The 18,001-nt window shown below is 46.6% G+C and overlaps 1 protein-coding gene across 3 annotated transcripts in view; it reads left to right on the top strand.

Annotated features, from left to right (window-relative positions):
* Positions 1–18,001, top strand: part of DIP2B (disco interacting protein 2 homolog B) — a 60,962-nt gene that overhangs the window by 21,116 nt on the left and 21,845 nt on the right. The window contains exons 2-10 of one of the 3 annotated variants that reach the window (XM_077192773.1): positions 4,790–4,861; positions 8,755–8,898; positions 9,152–9,277; positions 11,907–12,119; positions 14,362–14,505; positions 15,191–15,310; positions 15,895–16,092; positions 16,301–16,392; positions 16,713–16,805. In XM_077192773.1, the coding sequence (XP_077048888.1) occupies positions 4,790–4,861; positions 8,755–8,898; positions 9,152–9,277; positions 11,907–12,119; positions 14,362–14,505; positions 15,191–15,310; positions 15,895–16,092; positions 16,301–16,392; positions 16,713–16,805 (1,202 nt within the window). Of the gene's footprint in view, positions 1–4,789; positions 4,862–8,754; positions 8,899–9,151; positions 9,278–11,906; positions 12,120–14,361; positions 14,506–15,190; positions 15,311–15,894; positions 16,093–16,300; positions 16,393–16,712; positions 16,824–18,001 lie in introns of all 3 variants that reach the window. The other 2 variants (XM_054649203.2, XM_054649204.2) reach the window with 2 other exon arrangements.

The raw sequence follows: 18,001 nt of genomic DNA, 5'->3' as shown, positions 1-18,001 counted from the left end.
CAGCCTGGCGTCAGCGGCCGGGTGGGGAGTGAGGCTCCCGGGGCTTCTCCAGGGCAGGGTTTGAGTGCAGGTGTGACATCCAGGCTGCTCAGGTGTCCTTCCCTGGCGTCCCTGGGCGCTGCTGCCATTGCACGCTCATCCTTTCCCTTGCGCTAACAACCATCAGAACATTCCAGCTGGATTTGTGCAGTGAGGATTGATTCTGTACTTTCTCCCAATAAATGAGGAGAATCAGATGATGATTGTGGCGCTGGGGGGTTTTTTACACCTGCTCTGGTTACCTGGGCAAGCTGCAGACGCTGCTGCACCAGAGCTGTCGCTGCGGCAGGGGTGGCAGGAAGGAAGAAGAGCCTCTTCCTCCAGCACAGCAACAGCTCAGCTCCCTCTCATCTCTCTCTAAAACCCCTAGAGCTGCTTCCCTTTGAGCAGAACCCCATTTCCTGGGCAGGGCCTCAGCCTGGGGAGGCTCAGCCTCAGCTCGCTGCGGATATGGATAAACGCAGAGTGAACGGAACAGAAATGGGCGGTGGCTGGGAGGGAGCCAGGAGACCTCAACACTGTTGGTGTTTTAATTTCTTCCTTGGGAATGAACAAACACCATTTTATAGCCAAATTATCAGCTCTCATTTGCTTTGCTGGTGTTTCTCTGTGGTGCCCTGTCTTGCATCTGCCTGGAGAGGGGCTGTGGTTCTCAGGGTGGGTTTTGAGCTCTCTGGGAGAATTTAGCACCCCAAATGTCGCAGAGTGTTTTATTTATGGAAGGGGTTAATGATTGACCAGGTTTATGTCAGAGGAGTGAATGGTTCCAGGGTTTGCAGCCCTTTTGTTCTTCCTGTGGCTGTAATTTATGATATTCCATAAGGAAGTCCATGTTTGTTTCCAGATCTCACCATTTCCATTTCCTGTAGATCAGCAGAAAAGGAATAGGCTGAAAGAAAACTTCTCCCTTAGAGATTCTTTTGTGTCTGTGTCAGTGGATTGGTACCAAATTTGGACTTTGCACGACCAGAAAAGAGGTTTTATTCAATAATTTTATTCAATAATTCCATTCCACCTGTGCCATGTGTCAAAGGCACGCTCGTTCCCAAGGCTGGCCGTGCCAATTTGGTTGTGACAGTTGTGGTTGCAATATTCAAATCATCACGTCCATGAGGTGACTACACCTGCCACCTATGCCTGCACATGAGGTTTTTCCCAGGAGGACAATCCCTGTGTCTTGCTGGAGCTTTATTTCAGGTCATTATGGTTTGGTTTGTGCATGGATGGTGCTCCAGAAAGAACTCAGATTTTTCTCCTTCCCCAAACCTTTCAGTCCCTGCTCCCCAGTTCCACTTCAGTAGGACTGGTGTCCAAATTGAGACTTTACGTTTTCAAATCCTGTGCAGGTGTTTGACAGTGTCAATCTGTTGGTCAAAATAATGGTTGATCTATTTTTTTTATGTTATAACAACATAAAAATTCAGATGGAATTGGAAATTCAGCACTAGGAAGACAGAGAGGGAGTGCCAGGGAGTCTGAGGAACCTATCAGCTTTATTATATTTATTGCTTGAATTTTTCTTCTTGAAACTTCCCTGCTTTTGCCAGATAGCATTAGGCTTTATTTTTTTATTGGCTTATGCTCAGGTAATCCCTTTTACAACAATAATATCAATCACGTGCACCACGTGGCAGTTGAGGTTGCAGGTGGTGTTGGCCTGAGTTAGCTTCTTGTTTCTCACTAGGATCTCACCTTGGCTTCAGATTTCCAAGTCAAGCCTGGGAACCATACTGCTTCCATTCCAGTGTGGGTGGGTTTGTTTTATTGGTGGGATATTAGTGTGGAACAAGTAATTAGAGAGAATTCTCTGTTTCCCAGCATGTGAAACAGAACGGGGTGCTAGTACTACTTAAGGTTCTGGTATTTGTTCATAATGTACTTACATTATTTGTATATGTTGTATTCCTTATTAATTCCACCAATTTTCTGTGGCAAATTTTTCATTATATGTAGCGTGTAACCACCAATGTGAAGAGTACAATTAAACCTTGTGGAGAAATTAATCACGGAATAACAAGCTCTGAACAAACCTGTGGCTTGGCTTGTAAGGAGAAATCCCTCCCCTTTCTGTGTACCTGTGCTTTCCTGCAGTGTCCATGCCCTGGGTGCCTCCCGAGTGGACACGAGTGCTCTGGCAGCCCAGAGGGTCACCTTGTCCTGGGGGCTGCCAGGGCCAGTGTCACTGGCCAGGTGGGGAGGGGATGGTCACACTCTGCTCCAGGGTGGGCTGGCCTCACCTCCAGTGTTTCAAAACCATCTGAAGCTGTAGGAGAGGGGCCAAAGCAGGGCCAGGAGGCTCTGGAGGAGTGGCTGAGGGCTCTGCGTGTGTTCAGCTGGAGAAGAGACTGAGGGGAGACTCATTGGGGGCTGCAGCTTCATCCCCAGGGGCAGCTCCCATCTCTGCCCCCCGTGACCAGGGACAGGACACCAGGGCACCACTGCAGCTCTGCCAGGGGAGGGAAATCAGGGAAAGATTCTCCTGCCAGAGGGTGCTGGGCACTGCCCAGGCTCCCCAGGCAATGGGCACAGCCCCGAGGCTGCCAGAGCTCCAGGAGCTGCTGCCAGGGATGCCCAGGGTGGGATTGCTGGGGTGTCTGTGCAGGGCCAGGAGCTGCCCTGGGTGATCCTTGGGGTCCCTTCCAGCTCAGGACATTCCACAATTCTCTGCAAACTGCCTCTGGAAGTGGAGGCAAGGCTGGTGGCTTTTGAAGCCCCTGCAGTCGCTCAGTACATGGCCCTTGGGCCCACAGGAGCTCAGCTGGACACGTCCCTGTCCTGTGAGCAGGGTCAGTGTCACCTGAGCTCTGCACTGCAACCAGGCTCTGAAATTACTGCTTTGCTTGGCATTTCAGTGCATCATGGACATTCTCCCTTTCAGCTGCTGGATCTGTTTGGACTTGCTGGGCCCTGACTCAAACATAGTGTTGGAGGAGTGAGATAAAATTCTGTGTGCAGATGCACACCCTACCCTGAGCAGCACGAGTCAGAGAAGGATGGAATCATGGAGTGCTTTGGGTTGGAAAAACTCATCCTGTTCCATCCCCTGCCATGGCAGGGACACCTTCCACTATCCCAGGTTGCTCCAAGCCCTGCCAGCCTGGCCTTGGGCACTTGCAGAGGTTGGGCAGCCCCAGCTTCTCTGGGCACCCTGTGGCAGGGCCTCAGCACCCTCACAGGGAGGAGTTTCTCCCCAGTATCTTATCTAAGCCTCTGTCAGTCTGAAGCCACTGAGTCCCACTCCAGCTCTGAAGTCCTGGTCTCAGTGTCTGAAGTGCCACTGGCATTTGAGGAGTGGAGTCCATTCCCTTTGCAGGCATTCCACAAATCCCCTTTGGAGCCAAACTGGGCACTTTGCTGGAATGTTTTGGCAGCCTCTGGTGGTCTTGGGGGGCTTAGAGCCTGAAGCCTGGAATCCCCTTTTGTGCTGTGGAGGGGGCTGGCAGGAGGATCCTGTTCAGGGCAAACCCCACGGCCAGAGCTGCTCTGGGGCTGAGGCTGCTCCCTCTCCGTTCAGGCAAAGAAAACATCCTGTTTGTGCTCACTCACTTCTTGTCCTCGTGTAACTGTGGCTTGATTTTAGCTTGATAGCAAATGATTCTGTTTTCTTAGTGCTGTGTGTTTGATGGCTCCCCATTTCTGGGAGATGGGAGGTTGTGAGTGCCGGGCAGGCTCTATGAGGAGCCTTGAAACGCTGCAGGGCTGTTTGTTTTAATCCCTCCAAGGTTCCAGTCTTTCTTGTGGTTCTGATGTAATGTGAGAAATTAAAACAAAAGACAGCAGCCAGATGGTGCATCTCCAGGATCAGACAGATTAGTTTTTTAAAAGAGGGAAAAGTTTACAAATGCTTATTCTGGTCTCTAGAGTAATCACTCTAATAATAATCACTCCAGAGGGGATTCTCCCCCTCTGCTCAGCCCACCTGGAGTCTCCTGCCCAGTTCTGGGGCCCCCACCACAACAAGGATGTGGAGCTGTTGGAGAAGGTCCAGAGGAGGCCACGAGGTTGATAAAAAAGGGACTGGAGCACCTCCCTTATGGAGACAGGCTGGGAGAGTTGGGAACGTTCAGCATGGACAAGAGAAGGTGGTGTGGAGACCTCACAGCTCCTGCCAGTGTCTGAAAGGGCTACAGGGAAGCTGGAAAAGGAGAATTCACCAGCGACTGCAGTGACAGGACAGGGGGAATGGGCCCAAACTGAAAGAGGGGAAGTTTAATTTATAGATATGGAAGAAATTCCTCCCCATGAGGGTGGTGATTCCCTAGCACCTGGACCATGTCCACCCTTGTCTCAGTTTTTGGAGATCCCCATAGCAGCTGCTGCAGTGGACTCACTTTGTTTGCTGTTTGATTAGTTGAAGATGAGGCTCTGAGTTTGCACTTCCCCTTCACCCTTTGGGTTGGGAATTATCCCACTTTGTTCACATAAGTTGTTTTTTGTGGTTACGGAATATTTTCATGCACTCCCAGTTTCCCTTTTTAGTTTTTCACTGCTTTGATATTCCATTTAGATAGCTGCTGTGATCCAAGTTATTGCATTTAAATAGTGGATAGTGAGGTCTCTGATCCCAAGGGAAACTGCAGAAGTTCTGTAATATGGAGCTTTGAAATCTTAATGTGCTCGTATTTATTGAGTTTCAGGTTTTCTTCAGCTGTGTTCAGGTCAAACCTTAATGGTACTGAAAAAAAAGCAAGCAGACCTCAAGTTGCAAAATTCCAATGTGATTAAATGAGGTTTCTTTGCTTGTTTTTAGGGGACATCACACAGAAGGGGTATGAGAAGAAGAGAGCGAAGCTGCTGGCTCCGTATGTTCCACAAACCCAAGGTAGGTCCTGGTTCTGGCTGGAATCACCTCCCACTCCCTTGGCTCCTCAAGGGCTCTGGATCAATCATGAGGGTCCTCAAGAACCATTCTGGAAACATTCTCCAGAATATCTGCCCTGTGTCCTTCTTAATGCCTTGTTGGAGAAACATTGGGATTTTTATAATTTGTCGCTTTATTTGGTCAGAGTAGCTGAAGTCACCTCCTTTGGGTACAATTGTTTCCTTTGGTTCAGAGATCCAGAGCAGCTCAGCTGGTTGTATGTGGGATAATTACATTTAATTGTAAACTGAAGGACATGGCTGAATGTGTATCTAATCATTATTTTAGGGCTTACCCAGAATAATTGTCAGTGATATGCTGAGATGTTCAGCCATTAAAAACTGATGTGTCTGCTTCTGATTTCAGGCAGTGACTGGCTATGACAGGGAGTCCTGAATGGGCCTACTGGAATTTACTGAGCCTGGTCTACTGCCAAAAAAAATTGATAAAGAGTAAAAGCTCAAAGTGCATTTATTGCCCATCAACACCACGGGACTGGGGGAAATGACAGCAGCTCCCTTCAGGTGCTTGATGGGGGAAAATAAAGTTGTCATGTGGCAACTTCCTGACTCTGCCACCCCAAACCACTGCCCAGTTCCTGCTCTCTAGCTGGTTCTCAGGTTGGATTTGGTTGTTTATTCATCTCAAGGTGGGGCTCTTTGAGATTGGGTTTTATACAGTGTATTCTGTCCGAGCTGAAGGAAGCAAGGCAAGCAAAAATGTAATTTAGCCTTCAAAATGGAGATTTTGTTCCAAACAGCTCTCCAAGTGCTGAGGGCTCCCTGGAGCAGGATGTGATGGGAATCTCAGAGACTTGGTTGCTGCCTATTTATCAAATCTATTTCTGTTACTTAAAGAAACCAAAAACTAACATACACATGACTAATCCCTCTTGATAAGTAGGTATTTGTTGAGCAGGTTTTACAGTCCTCAGGCTAGCATTTGTGCCAGTGGAGATCTCGAGCCTGAGGAGGAAATGGGGAATCCTTGGGTAGTTCAGGAACTCTTGGCAGCCCTGCTTTTGTCCCGACTATTCTGGAGTCTAAAGATGATACAATCCTGGCCCCAACCATGGCACTGTGCATGTTCGATTTGTCTCAGAAAATGTTTAATTAGGAGGGGGGGAAAAGTGTTTGGCAAGAGTGGGCTCTGCTGTGTTAATTGTGGGGCTCTGAGAGCTGCCAGTGGAGCTGAGGTGCAGGCAGAAGCCTGGGATGATGGAGGTCACCAATTAACCCAGAGGTTTGATTGCCCTTCCGGCCCAGCTCTGCAGCTTTTTATCCATCTCACACCCAGCTGCCCCAGTGTCTGGGAGCCTCCTGTTGTAAAAACCCCGTGGAAGTCATGCGTGAGGGATTCAGAATCAGGTCACCTTGGTAATGAGAAGAAAATTCATTTAGTCCACAACAACAACAACAACAACAACAACAACAAAATACTTAGTGCTGGCATTTTGTGCCATTTCTGTGAGCACTGGACTGGTGTTGGCTGATGGAGTGTCTCCATTCCATGGATGTGAAATGGGAGGAAGGGAGGGAGGGTGACGTGTCAGGGCATGTCAGCAGGATCGTTTGGGACATTCTCACTGCTTGATCTGCTCTCCATTCACATGGCCTCAGGAGTTCAGGCAGCACTGGTAATTACCTAAAGATGCATTTTTTCCTGGTGCAGTATCCATTAAGGTCCATCTGGCTGCTAACTCCTAAAGTCTCTGCAATCTGCAGATCCCAAAATCTGAAGTCCCTAATTCCAGGGACTTCTCCATGATGGGGGTCAAGCACAGCAAATGAAGCCCATGGAGTTGGGCCAGGCGTCCCTGGGTTCTGGGAGTGTGTTCAGGCTGCCCTGGAAACCCTGGAGGCTCAAGTTGGTTATTTCCATGTTTTTATGGGTATGCAGCTTGAAAAATAACATCTTCAAGGAATAGCCAGTCCAGCCCCAGCACTGCTGCTCCATTCTGTGTGCAGACAGTGGAGTTACAGGTTTGCAGCTGCTTCCTTGTGCATGTGGCACTTGTTCTCCTTGTTATTCATGCAAACATTTCTCCTTGTTGATCTTCTAATGGTGCAGTCTCTGAATCTCTAAATCGTTGGCCCTTCACCAAAACACAGGGATCACAAAGCAGTCAATTCTCATTAGAAACTGAAGACAGTCAACAAATCCATGGCATCCTTCAAAGCCAATCTAAAATAATTCATTTTTCATCTCTCTGTCATATTTGTCATGTTTCTGCCAGCAGAAAGTGCAGCTGTAGCAGGATTATTCTGAAGGGAGCTCTAAATAAATCACCTGTCACCTGCCAGGCTGGGCTCACTTGTGCTGCTTTGTTGTGTAACATCAGTGATTTACACTCTTTTCTCCTCTGTGTCTGAACGCTTTGTGAGGCCACTGGAACATGTTATTATGTCAGAGCAAAATATTGAAACAAAGAGCTTGTTCTCTGTGTGTCATGTCACTTAGAGCCACCTCTGATCCCTTCCTAACTGCAATGTCATGTTTGCCTGTGATGCCCCGTGGAGAGATGAGAGGCTTTTACAAGACTTACAAAAGAGAACTGAATATGAATTTAATAATTCATTTAAAATACTGTTAAATCTGCTGCTGACATCTAGTGGGTGCCTGAATCTGTAAATACTCAAGTGATCAGAAAACATGAAGCTTTTCTGTTTGGTCTGTGAAGTCGTGCTGGTTTTGGATCAAAATAAAACTGGGCTGGGTTTGGTGAAGGCAGATAAATGCTACAGAGATGTTAAACTGGTTATCAAGATGGGGAATTTAAAAAGTATCTTTCTACAAGAGAGACACTGAGGGGCTGGGGTATGTGCAGAGATGGGCACAGAGCTGGGGAAGGGGCTGGGGAGCTCCTGAGGGAGCTGGGGGGCTCAGCCTGGAGAAAAGGAGGCTCAGGGGGGAATTTTCACTGCCCAACTCCCTGACAAGGGGGGGAGCCAGGTGGGGGTCAGGGGCTTTGGGTTGGACATGAGGAGGAATTTCCCCATGGAAAGGGGGGTCAGGAATTGGAGCTGCCCAGGGAGGGCCTGTCCCTGGAGGTGGCCAAGGAGGGGCTGCAGGTGGCACTCGGTGCTCTGGGCTGGTGACAAGGTGGGCATGGAGCACAGCTTGGACTCGATGAGGCTTTTCCAGCCTGAAGAATTGTGTAATCCTGTGGAGATTCCTGCAGATCCAGGGTGATTTGCTGTTATTGGGAGTCCCTGAGCTCCAAGCATTCACCTGAAGTTGTTTACCTAAAACCACATGCCTCAAAAGCGGTGTGACTGGATTGGAAGCTCAGGATTTGTGGTTTCCTCTCCATTTCTCTGGTCCTTTGGTAGTTTGTGAGAATTCCAAAGCAGCACATACAGATGACACAGTTGCTCTTGGTTTTGCATGACTCCAGGTGACAGCCTGGAGGAAATTACAGCTGGGTGACCTCTGCGTTTTAGTTTTCAAAACTTCCCTCTGACACACAGATTCATTTTAGAATTGAATCTCCAGTAGCTACAATTCTGAGTTGCTCTTGCTGAATTATGTAAAATTATACTGTCTATCAGATTATCTATTTTCCTTCCTGTTTTAACGGGATAAACAAACTTTTCCTGGACGATAAAGCCACACACTGGACATGCTGTAAGCCAGAACCAGACAACTGGAGGTCTCATTGGGTTTGTGGTTAATGGGAACAGCAAAGGCTCTTGCTGCTGGTTTATTATTGTTTTTTTCTCCAGTCAATAACAAGCTGCTCACTGGGACACTGAGTGAAAAAGCAGCTTTGTGACATCCACAGCCCTGTCATGGGAGAAGGGAAGAATGTGGTCCAAAAAAGCTCCTTTTATTTCCCCCTCCCTGTTTTCCAGGGGTTGATCCAGCAGTACAGAAGGAATCCAAACCTCAGATGCCCGTTCCATCTGCAGCTCCAGCCTCAGCATCATCCTCCTCATCCTCATCCAAATTCCACCGAGCTCGCTCAGGGGGAGCCAGAGATGAACGTTACCGATCTGGTAAGGGCAGGGACAGGAGTTCCCTGGGTGGAAATTCACTTTTGTTCGTATCTTCTGGGGCCTGAAGGTGTCCTTGGATCACAGGCCCAGAGGGGCTGTTTTCCCTAACTAAAACGTGAAGCCAGTTAACTCCACTGTACATGGAGCTCAGAGCTGTGCACTGACCCAGCCCGGGGTTTGAAAACGGGAGAAGCTGCAGTGCTGAGGCATCCCCTTGGTGCTGTGCTGCTGCTGAGGCACTTCCCTCTCGCAGACATCCACACGGAAGCGGTCCAGGCGGCGCTGGCCAAGCACAAGGAGCAGAAGATGGCCCTGCCCATGCCCACCAAGCGCCGCTCCACCTTCGTCCAGTCCCCAGCAGACGCCTGCACTCCCCCAGGTGAGGCTCTGTGGTATAGAGCTAAAAACCTTATTAAAAAAAAATTAAAATATTTATTTATTTGTATTTATTTTAAAATATTTATTTATTTTTATTTATTTGTAAGGTTTCTATTTTTATTTTAAATATATATTTTTATTTTTATAATTTAAATATATATTATAATATATATTTGTAATATATAATATATATAATATATATTATTTTTATAATTTAAATATATACATTTTTATTTATTATTTATGTATTTATATTTATATTTATTTATTTTTACTTAAAATATATTTTTATTTTTATAATTTAAATATATATTATAATATATATAAAATATAATATATATATTATTTTTATAATTTAAATATATAAATTTTTATTTTTATTTATATATTTTATTTAAAATATATTTTTTATTTAAAATATCTATTTTAAGTAAAATTTACATTTTAAATAAAGTTTACATTTTATTTTTATTTAAAATATCTATTTATTATTTGTATCTTGTTATTTATTTGCTTCTTATTTTACTATAAATAAAATATTTATAAAATAATTATAATAATTCTAATTAAATTTATATACAGTTGTAATATATTTATAAAATCGTAACTTAAGCCTACTACTTCACCTAAGTGAAACTAACAGCCAGACTGTTATGTTCCCATGTAAAAAAAATTATAAAAATCAATGTACATAACAATCTATTCTTGTTTAAAAAAAACAGTTTGCACCTATAAAGAAGGAAACTCTACCTGTAAGAATCCTTAAAGAAAATATGTAAACCTCTGTGGAAAGAAAAAGCCTTAACACATACACACACACACACACACCCTCTAACCAATAAATTGAGTAGCAAAAAAGTTACTAGCCAATTAAACCAAATAACTTTTAAAACTATATAAAAATAGACTGTAGCATTAAAAATTTGGCTTTTCTGCATAAAAAAGCCCTCGAATCCTGTCTGTTTCTATTACAACAAGGCTGTGCTGGGCTGTCCAGGGGCTGCAGTGCTCCCTCCCAGTGTTGCAGCTCTTCAGGGAGTCTGTCAGTCCTCTCTCAGGGCTGGGAAGTGACCTCTCTTCCAGGAGTTCTTGAAGAACCATGTGGTGGGATCCTTGGGATGTCCTTGGTGGGATCCTTGGGATGTCCTGGATGTCCTTGGTGGGATCCTTGGGATGTCCTGGATGTCCTTGGATGGTCCTCGTGGGTCCAGCTCAGGGTGTTCCATGGTTCTGTGGTTCAGACTGGCCAGAGCTGAGCAGGTCTGGACTGAGGCCACTTCTCCCTGTTTCTGATGGATAACTCACACCTTGATTTCATGACTGGTTAATGCTCAGCACACAAGAGGAGGGTTTGCAGTGATGTTTGTTTCAGAGGGCTCTGGTGGGATTGCACAACTTGCAGGACTTCTCTCACCCCTGCCACGTGCTGGCTGCAGCAGAGTCCCTGGTGACACAGTGTCTGTCACCATGCATGTGCAGCAGAAATCAATAACCCTCTGTTTTCCAGCAGCTGGATGCACTGATGACAAACCAGTCCGTGTGGTTTTTGGCAGTGATTTCTATGTTGTGTCTCATTGTGCAGAAGCATCGCAGCCATTTGGATTGACAAAGTCATCCAAAATGTTATGAATCCACATCTCCTGGTGAATTCATAGCTCTGAAACTGCTCTGCTAGGCCACGTCACTCCTCCTCCTCCTCCTCCTGATTTCCTGTTTTATCACACTTCCTTTTTCCCTTCCTTTCTCTGGGGGGCTGATGCATGTTCCTGGTGTCTGCTTGGGTCTCAGCTCTGTGCTCACTTGTCCAGGACTGCAGCACCTCCTGTGCTGGGGGAGTCACACCAGTCGAGGCCAGCACTCAAGCATGGCTGGAGTCAGCCTTTGCCTCAGCTCCTCACTCCGTTCCACTCTGGCAAGGGGGTAGAACATGATTTAGTACTTTGGTTTACCACTCCAGTGTAGGCAGAAAATCACTTTGAAGAACACCTAAATTTTAGGCCGAAGCCATCTGTGTGTTTGTATTTAGCACTGTACAACTCAACATCTCAAGAACTGAGTGCTTGCTTCATGGTAATTAAATAATTAGTTCACAATTTTGGGACAGCCGAGGTGTCTGTGCTCTGGGACACACAGGAAGCAGTTCCTTGCTGTAGATTTCTATTTTGTTTTGGGTTTGGGCTTTTTGTTTGTTTTCTGCAATTGAAAAGGCCCCATTTAGAGCCCAGACAAAAGCATTTTCTGCTGTGGCCTTGGCACAGTTGTTTCCTGCGTTTTCTTTGTTCCTGGGACTTTGCAGTTTGACAACGACCCTGACCCTTCACTTTCCAGTTCAGAATGACCAGAGTTAGGCAAAACAGCATCTGATACTGTGGAATGTGAACGGAAAAGTAATGAGAGTTAAGTTCTAGGCTTGGAGACCCCAGGGGAAGGATGTTGTCTGAGGAGGTGAATCAAAACAGGGGTGAGTGTGTTCCCACCAACAATTCTGCTGCTTTAACCTCTGGTTTGGCCAATGTGGAAAACAGATCTTCCTGTGAAAGCCTGTGCTGTTGATATGTGATTGGAAAGAGCATGTTCAGTGCCATGTGCTTTTCCCTAAGCAGCTAGATTTTCTTTCTGCTTCCACACAGACACGTCTTCCGCCTCCGAGGACGAGGGCTCGCTCAGGCGCCAAGCTGCTCTCTCTGCTGCATTGCACCAGAGCTTACAGAATGCTGAGTCTTGGATCAACCGATCTGTTCAGGGGTCATCCACATCCTCATCAGCATCCTCTACACTTTCCCATGGAGAAGGCAAAGGGACCAGTGGGTCACTAGCTGATGTATTTGCCAATACTCGAATAGGTAGGAGCTGGGTACCAACAGAACAATCGCTTCGAGCGCAGACCGTGTTGATAAAGGTGGAGCTGTCCCTTGCAGAAGGGAAATTCAGAGCAAGAGTTTAGCTGCTGTTGATGGCACTTGCTAGGATTGGTTGGAGTTGCACCCTCACGTTGTTGTTTTCCTGAAGAATTTCAGAAGGTTGAGGTGGTTGTACAAGGGAGAGTGGGGAGCAGAAGCTTCTGGAAGCAGGGAAGACTCCAGGGACAGTGTGGACAGAGCAGGAGGCACAACTCTGTGTCGTGTGTTGCTTTATGTCTCCAGCTCTTGGGAGCTCCCGTGGGTACAAAGCTGCCCAGTGCAAGTGGCTTTTTCATCTGTGTCCTGACCAGCCCCTTAGGGGTGTCTGTGCCTGTGGAGTGGGGAAATGCTGTGTTCAACATCCTCATTTTGCTCTGAGCCCCCATGGTTTATTGTTTGCATTAGATCAGGGAAGAAAAGGAACCAACTCCAGCTCTGTGTGTGAACAAATGAGCCTGTCATTAAAAAACGGGGTTAGAGGAGTAAAGCTTTAGCCCAGCTCTTTGTGGCTGTCTGAGGAATAACCAGAGCAGCCAGGTACTGAGGAGATGGAGCAAAATCTACAGATCTGGATACCCCGGGCTCAGTTTTCTGAGGCTCTGAGGTGCTCCTTGCTGCTGATGCTTCTGTATGAAATGGCCAAGTTTGTTTTTGCTCTGTGTATGTTTGTCCTTTTTAGCTGCTGGTGAGGAAATTCCTGCACCATAGGACATTGTCTGTATTTCATGTGCTCTCTGCTTCTGCTTAACTGGGTTGGGGCAAGCAGTGCTTAGAAGTGCTGGTGATTTTATCTTTCACTTATTTATCTTTTTATCGCTGTTATTTTTGTTTGTTTATTTGCTGGGATGCAAATTGTTTCCTGAAATGGAAAACTGAGGAGATTGCCCATAAAATGTAGTCAATATAATGAATGTCTTTGAAGCAGAGAGGCTGTTTTTAATTGGAGCATGCAGAAGGCCACATTACCTTTTACAATGAATTAAGGTAACACAGCTTTTTACCTCCAGAATATCCACTGTCTAATCTAATTAGTGTCTTATGCAAAATAGAAGCTTTGGATCTTTGTCAGGATTCTATTTGCCACATTCATACCTTGTTAACACCTGGTTTAAATGAATAGAACTCTCACATACACAATTCTGTACATCTCTCTCTTGAGAGCAATAAAAAGTCCTGCAGATGTTTGGATTGTACAAATCCATGTCCTTTCCAGTGATTTTAGAAGTTCAGTGCATGAGAAATATTCCTTGCCACTGTGTCTCCAAAGGAATGCAGAAATGAGGTTTTTTTCCTCCTTAGAAAAAGGGAAATCAGCACAGAATCAACCACAAAACCCTGTCAGTGGGAATTATTTGGGATTTGACTTCACACTATCTGTAAAACCCAAGCCATGGTTTCAGATTGTTGGGTTTTTCCTTTGTAAGCAACAGTTGCTGGTGCTGTTAAGCCAGAATAGAATATTCTTGCCCTGTCAGATGACTGAACCTGCTGGGTTGTGTAAAGAAACCCCACATTAGCAAAATCCCTCGTTCAAGAGGCAGTTCATGGGAGAACTCCTGCAGGATGCAGTTGCAGCCTTGGCTGAAAGGCAGGACAGTGTCTTGAAGCAGAAGTAAGACCCAGCTCATGCTGTTCACTGGATTTGTTCTGTGGCTGCTGGACCAGCTCTGTAACCACCCAGCTGGAAGGGATTGAAACCCAACACAATTTTTGCTGATCTGCTTTGGTCAAATTCCCACATGTTTTGTTTTCAAAAGCCCTCACTCACAAAAAAGCTAAATAGTAGAATTCTAGCAAGAGAGATCAGTGCATAGGTGAGGGAGGGATTTGTTCTGGACTTTGGATGTTTCAGAGCTCATGTGAATCACAAACTTTAAAAGAATTATTTATTTTTTTTACAGTACTGAATGTCAAGAGATTGAGCTTCAAGGTTAGAAACCAAAAACAGGAATTCTGTTTTGCTGAAGCACTTTCCTAACATGGACACAACCTTGTGCCTTTGGTTTTTGGTTTCCAGAGCAGATGCTGTGCCTCTCCTAGAGCTGCTGAACCTTTAGGAATCAGTGTGTTTAGCATTAATGAGGGTTCCCATCCATCCAACCATTCAATCCTTAGGATTATTGGGAACAGGTGACTGACACTGAAATAATAAAAGGTGTATTTAGCAGCTTTCTTCTTTTTCTAGAAAGTTTCTCAGTCCCTCCAGATGTCACAGCAACTACCTCCACCCCCTCACCACGGCCAGCAGCCATCGACCTCCCTCCCTCTGGGATTGTCAAGGGGATGCACAAGGGATCCAACCGCTCCAGTCTCATGGACACTGCCGATGGTACGGAGCCCTCGGGCAGCCAGCGCTGCAGCAGGGCTCAGAGAGGCCTTAAATCACATCAGTTGTTCTCCCAGCTCTGGGTGAGCTCAGAATTCACAGAATCGCTGTGAATCACAGAAGAGCCCTCCCAGTCATGGAGTCCAGCCCAGCCCCAGCAGCACCTCAGCTCAACCCTGGCCCCCAGTGCCACATGCAGGCTTTGGGAAACACCCCAGGGATGGTGACTGCACCACCTCCCTGGGCAGCCGTTCCAGAACTTTATCTCCATTTCTGTAAAAACTTTTCCCTGCTATCCGACCTGGATTTCCCTTGGTGCAGCTTGAGGCTGTGTGCTCTGGTTGTGTCAGAGCTGCCTGGAGAAAGAGCCCAGCCCCACCTGACTCCAAGCACCTTTCAGGGAGATGTACAGAGTGATGAGGGCACCTCTGAGTCTCCTTTTCTCCAGGCTAAACACCCCCAGCTCCCTCAGCTGTTACCTCATTTACCTCTTCACAAAATCAGAATGGTTTTGGTTTTGCATTAAGGTGTTACTGTGCTGCACTTGTGGTGTTGGCATTCTGGAGGAATTCCTTCATGGATGGGGTGGTCAGGCTTTGGAGGTGCCCAGGGAGGTGGTGGAGCCCCAAACCCCCCTGCAGGTGAGTGGGAAGGACTGGACATGGCACTCATTGCTCTTTCCCTCCAGGTGTTCCTGTGAGCAGCAGAGTCTCCACAAAAATTCAGCAGTTGCTGAACACCTTGAAAAGACCTAAAAGACCACCCCTGAAAGAATTCTTTGTGGATGATTTTGAAGAAATTGTGGAAGGTAATAGCACAAATAGTGATTTTATGCACATTTGTTACAACTGGATACTCTGGGAGTTGAGTTCTTTTTGCTGTTGCTCTCAAGGTTGGCTCAAATTCACTCTTTGCAGCAGCCTCTATGAGCAGTCTGACACAAAACCAGTGTTTGAAGTAATTCACTGTTCTGCTGAGCTTAGGGGGACCTTCCTAAAAAAAAATTAAATAGATTTTAAAACCCCTTTCATTTACTACTTTTTTTAATTTCCCAAAGGGGATTGTCCTCACTGGTAATTTTATTCCAGCATTATTTTTAAGTAAAGTTTTCTTTTCTGCAGTTCTGTGTTCTTTTCCTTACTGATGTGTTGAACACCTTTGAACAACATCCTGTGAGAAGCCTCTGTTCATGATCTCTTGTTCTGTGCAAGACTTCCCAGGAAAAGGGATGGAATGGCTTTTTAAATGCTTTTCCTCATTCCTTTAGGTTTATTTTCAGTTTATTCAAGCTGAACTGTCGGGCGATACACGGGCAAGGACGGGGAATATTATTTTACTTGGATTATATTAGAAATACCAACAGATTCTGGAAATAACCTTGAATTTTCTCAGTTCCCCAGCCTGACCCCAACCAGCCCAAGCCCGAGGGCCGGCAGATGACCCCGGTGAAGGGGGAGCCCCTGGGAGTGGTCTGTAACTGGCCTCCTGCCCTGGAAGCAGCTCTGCAGCGCTGGGGAACCACTCAGGCCAAGTGTCCCTGCCTGACAGCCCTGGATGTGACAGGAAAACCAGTTTATACCCTCACATATGGTGAGTCGAGCCTCCCCTGCCCTCCCCTGCCCAGCTGCTGCCAGAGAGCAGCACAGGGCTCCCGGGTTCACAGGGGTTGTGAAAACCTTCCTGGGCTTTGCCGGGGTTGTGCACAGAGCAGTGGAAGTGTGGGTGGTAAAAAAAGCCAAGGTGGGAGCTGTTCCTGCTTGATCCAGAGCTCTGCAAGTCTCTGTTCTCTGCCTTCCAGGCAAGCTGTGGAGCAGGAGTCTCAAGCTGGCCTACACCCTGCTTAATAAACTGGGGACCAAAAACGAACCTGTGTTAAAACCTGGAGACAGGGTAAGGACTTTGGGACTCTCTGGAGTAAAACCAGGGCTTTGGGGGCTGGAACTTTCCACTGACACCACAGTGAGGCTCTGACCCCAGGGACAAGGCTGCTTGGGACAGAAATTGCTGTGATTTTTCAGGGGTCCTGGCTCCCCTGTGAGCAGCTTCTTGTGTCCTGGCTGTGTGTGAGCCTTCACATGCCTGGGGACTGTGTGAGGGGCTCAGGCACATTCCACGCATTCTGTGTGAGGAAGAGTGCGAAATAACACCAAGTTTTCCTAGCTTCAGTCACTCTAGATGTGGATTTTGAAATGTTCACTTGTGGGTTGCAGGTAGCCCTTGTGTATCCCAACAACGACCCCGTGATGTTCATGGTGGCATTTTATGGCTGTCTCCTGGCTGAGGTGATCCCAGTGCCTATAGAGGTACCTCTTACCAGAAAGGTAACGTTGATGGAACTTGGAGGAGTGATGTTGGATGGAAACCAAGTCAGGCCATAGCCTCTGACAGCATTTCACAGCCTCCAGCTGCTGCCTGAGCAGCTCTGTACCAACGAGGACTTTCGGGAGCTTGGCATTTAAAAATGGAAAAACATATTGATCAGAGCTGTGCTGAGCAGCTGGAGATGGTCAATTCTCCTAAATGATGCAGCCTCCACTTCCTTACTGCAAATAATTTATACAGAACAGATCAGAGTGTGGATCTACCCCCTGGTTGATGGGAGAGGACTCAGTCCAGCCTTGCTGAGCTCTGCCAGGTTCTGATTTTGCTGGACATGGAGCTGCTCAGTGTTCCTGAAGACACTGAGGCCCTTTTTGTAAATTATTTGCCCAGCAAAGTGTTTTCTTTACCCTTACCAGAATTTTTGCACTGTTGCCATGTTACTGCTGTGTCAAGAGCTGTGTGAAACAATGGGATTTCATAAGAGTAACAAAAACAATGGGGTCATGGCAAACACTATGGCAGGAGAGGTGGCAGTGAGCTGGGAGCTGGTCTGACAGGTGGCAGTGAGCTCAGGAACACTCAGGGACTCACAGAGCTTTGATTTCATTCTCTGCACTGTGACAGACTGCTATAGCAACCAAATGCAAAATTAAAACTTCTCCAGTCTTTGCCCAATCAGTTTCTGAGTGAGCCTCCTCATTTTATCATTGTGCAACAGAAATTGGCTCCAGGGGATGGAGAGGTCTCGTTATCCCAGTGTAATTACATGTTTGGCTTTTTTTGCCTCTCAATTCCTCTTTGCAGCATCTGGGCTTCCTTTGATGCCAGGAGATGGGGTGAGCTCCATGCCTGGGTGCTGGGCAGGAGCTCTTTTTTCCCCTGCATTTCACATCCAGTGCATTTTAATCTTGCCAGTGCCATGTTTCATGGGGTCACAGCATGGTTTGAGTTGGAAGGGACCTTAGGGACCATCCAGTTCCATCCTTTGCCATGGGCAGGGACACCTTCCAGTGGCCCAAGTCCTTCCAGTTGTGATTCTGTGATCCTGTGTGGAAATGGGTTGTTTTCTTCTTTTCCTTGCCATTCCTGCCCCCAGTCCCCAAAGCATTGTCAAGCCTTGGGTTTCAGTAAGGGAAAGCTGACTTTTGCCATCTTTGAGCAGGAGTGACTTCTCCCC

Source organism: Agelaius phoeniceus, chromosome 35, assembly GCF_051311805.1.
Source record: "Agelaius phoeniceus isolate bAgePho1 chromosome 35, bAgePho1.hap1, whole genome shotgun sequence".
NCBI lineage: Eukaryota > Metazoa > Chordata > Aves > Passeriformes > Icteridae > Agelaius > Agelaius phoeniceus.
Note: the sequence above shows the minus strand (reverse complement) of the source record. Positions and strands in the feature narration are given on the sequence as shown.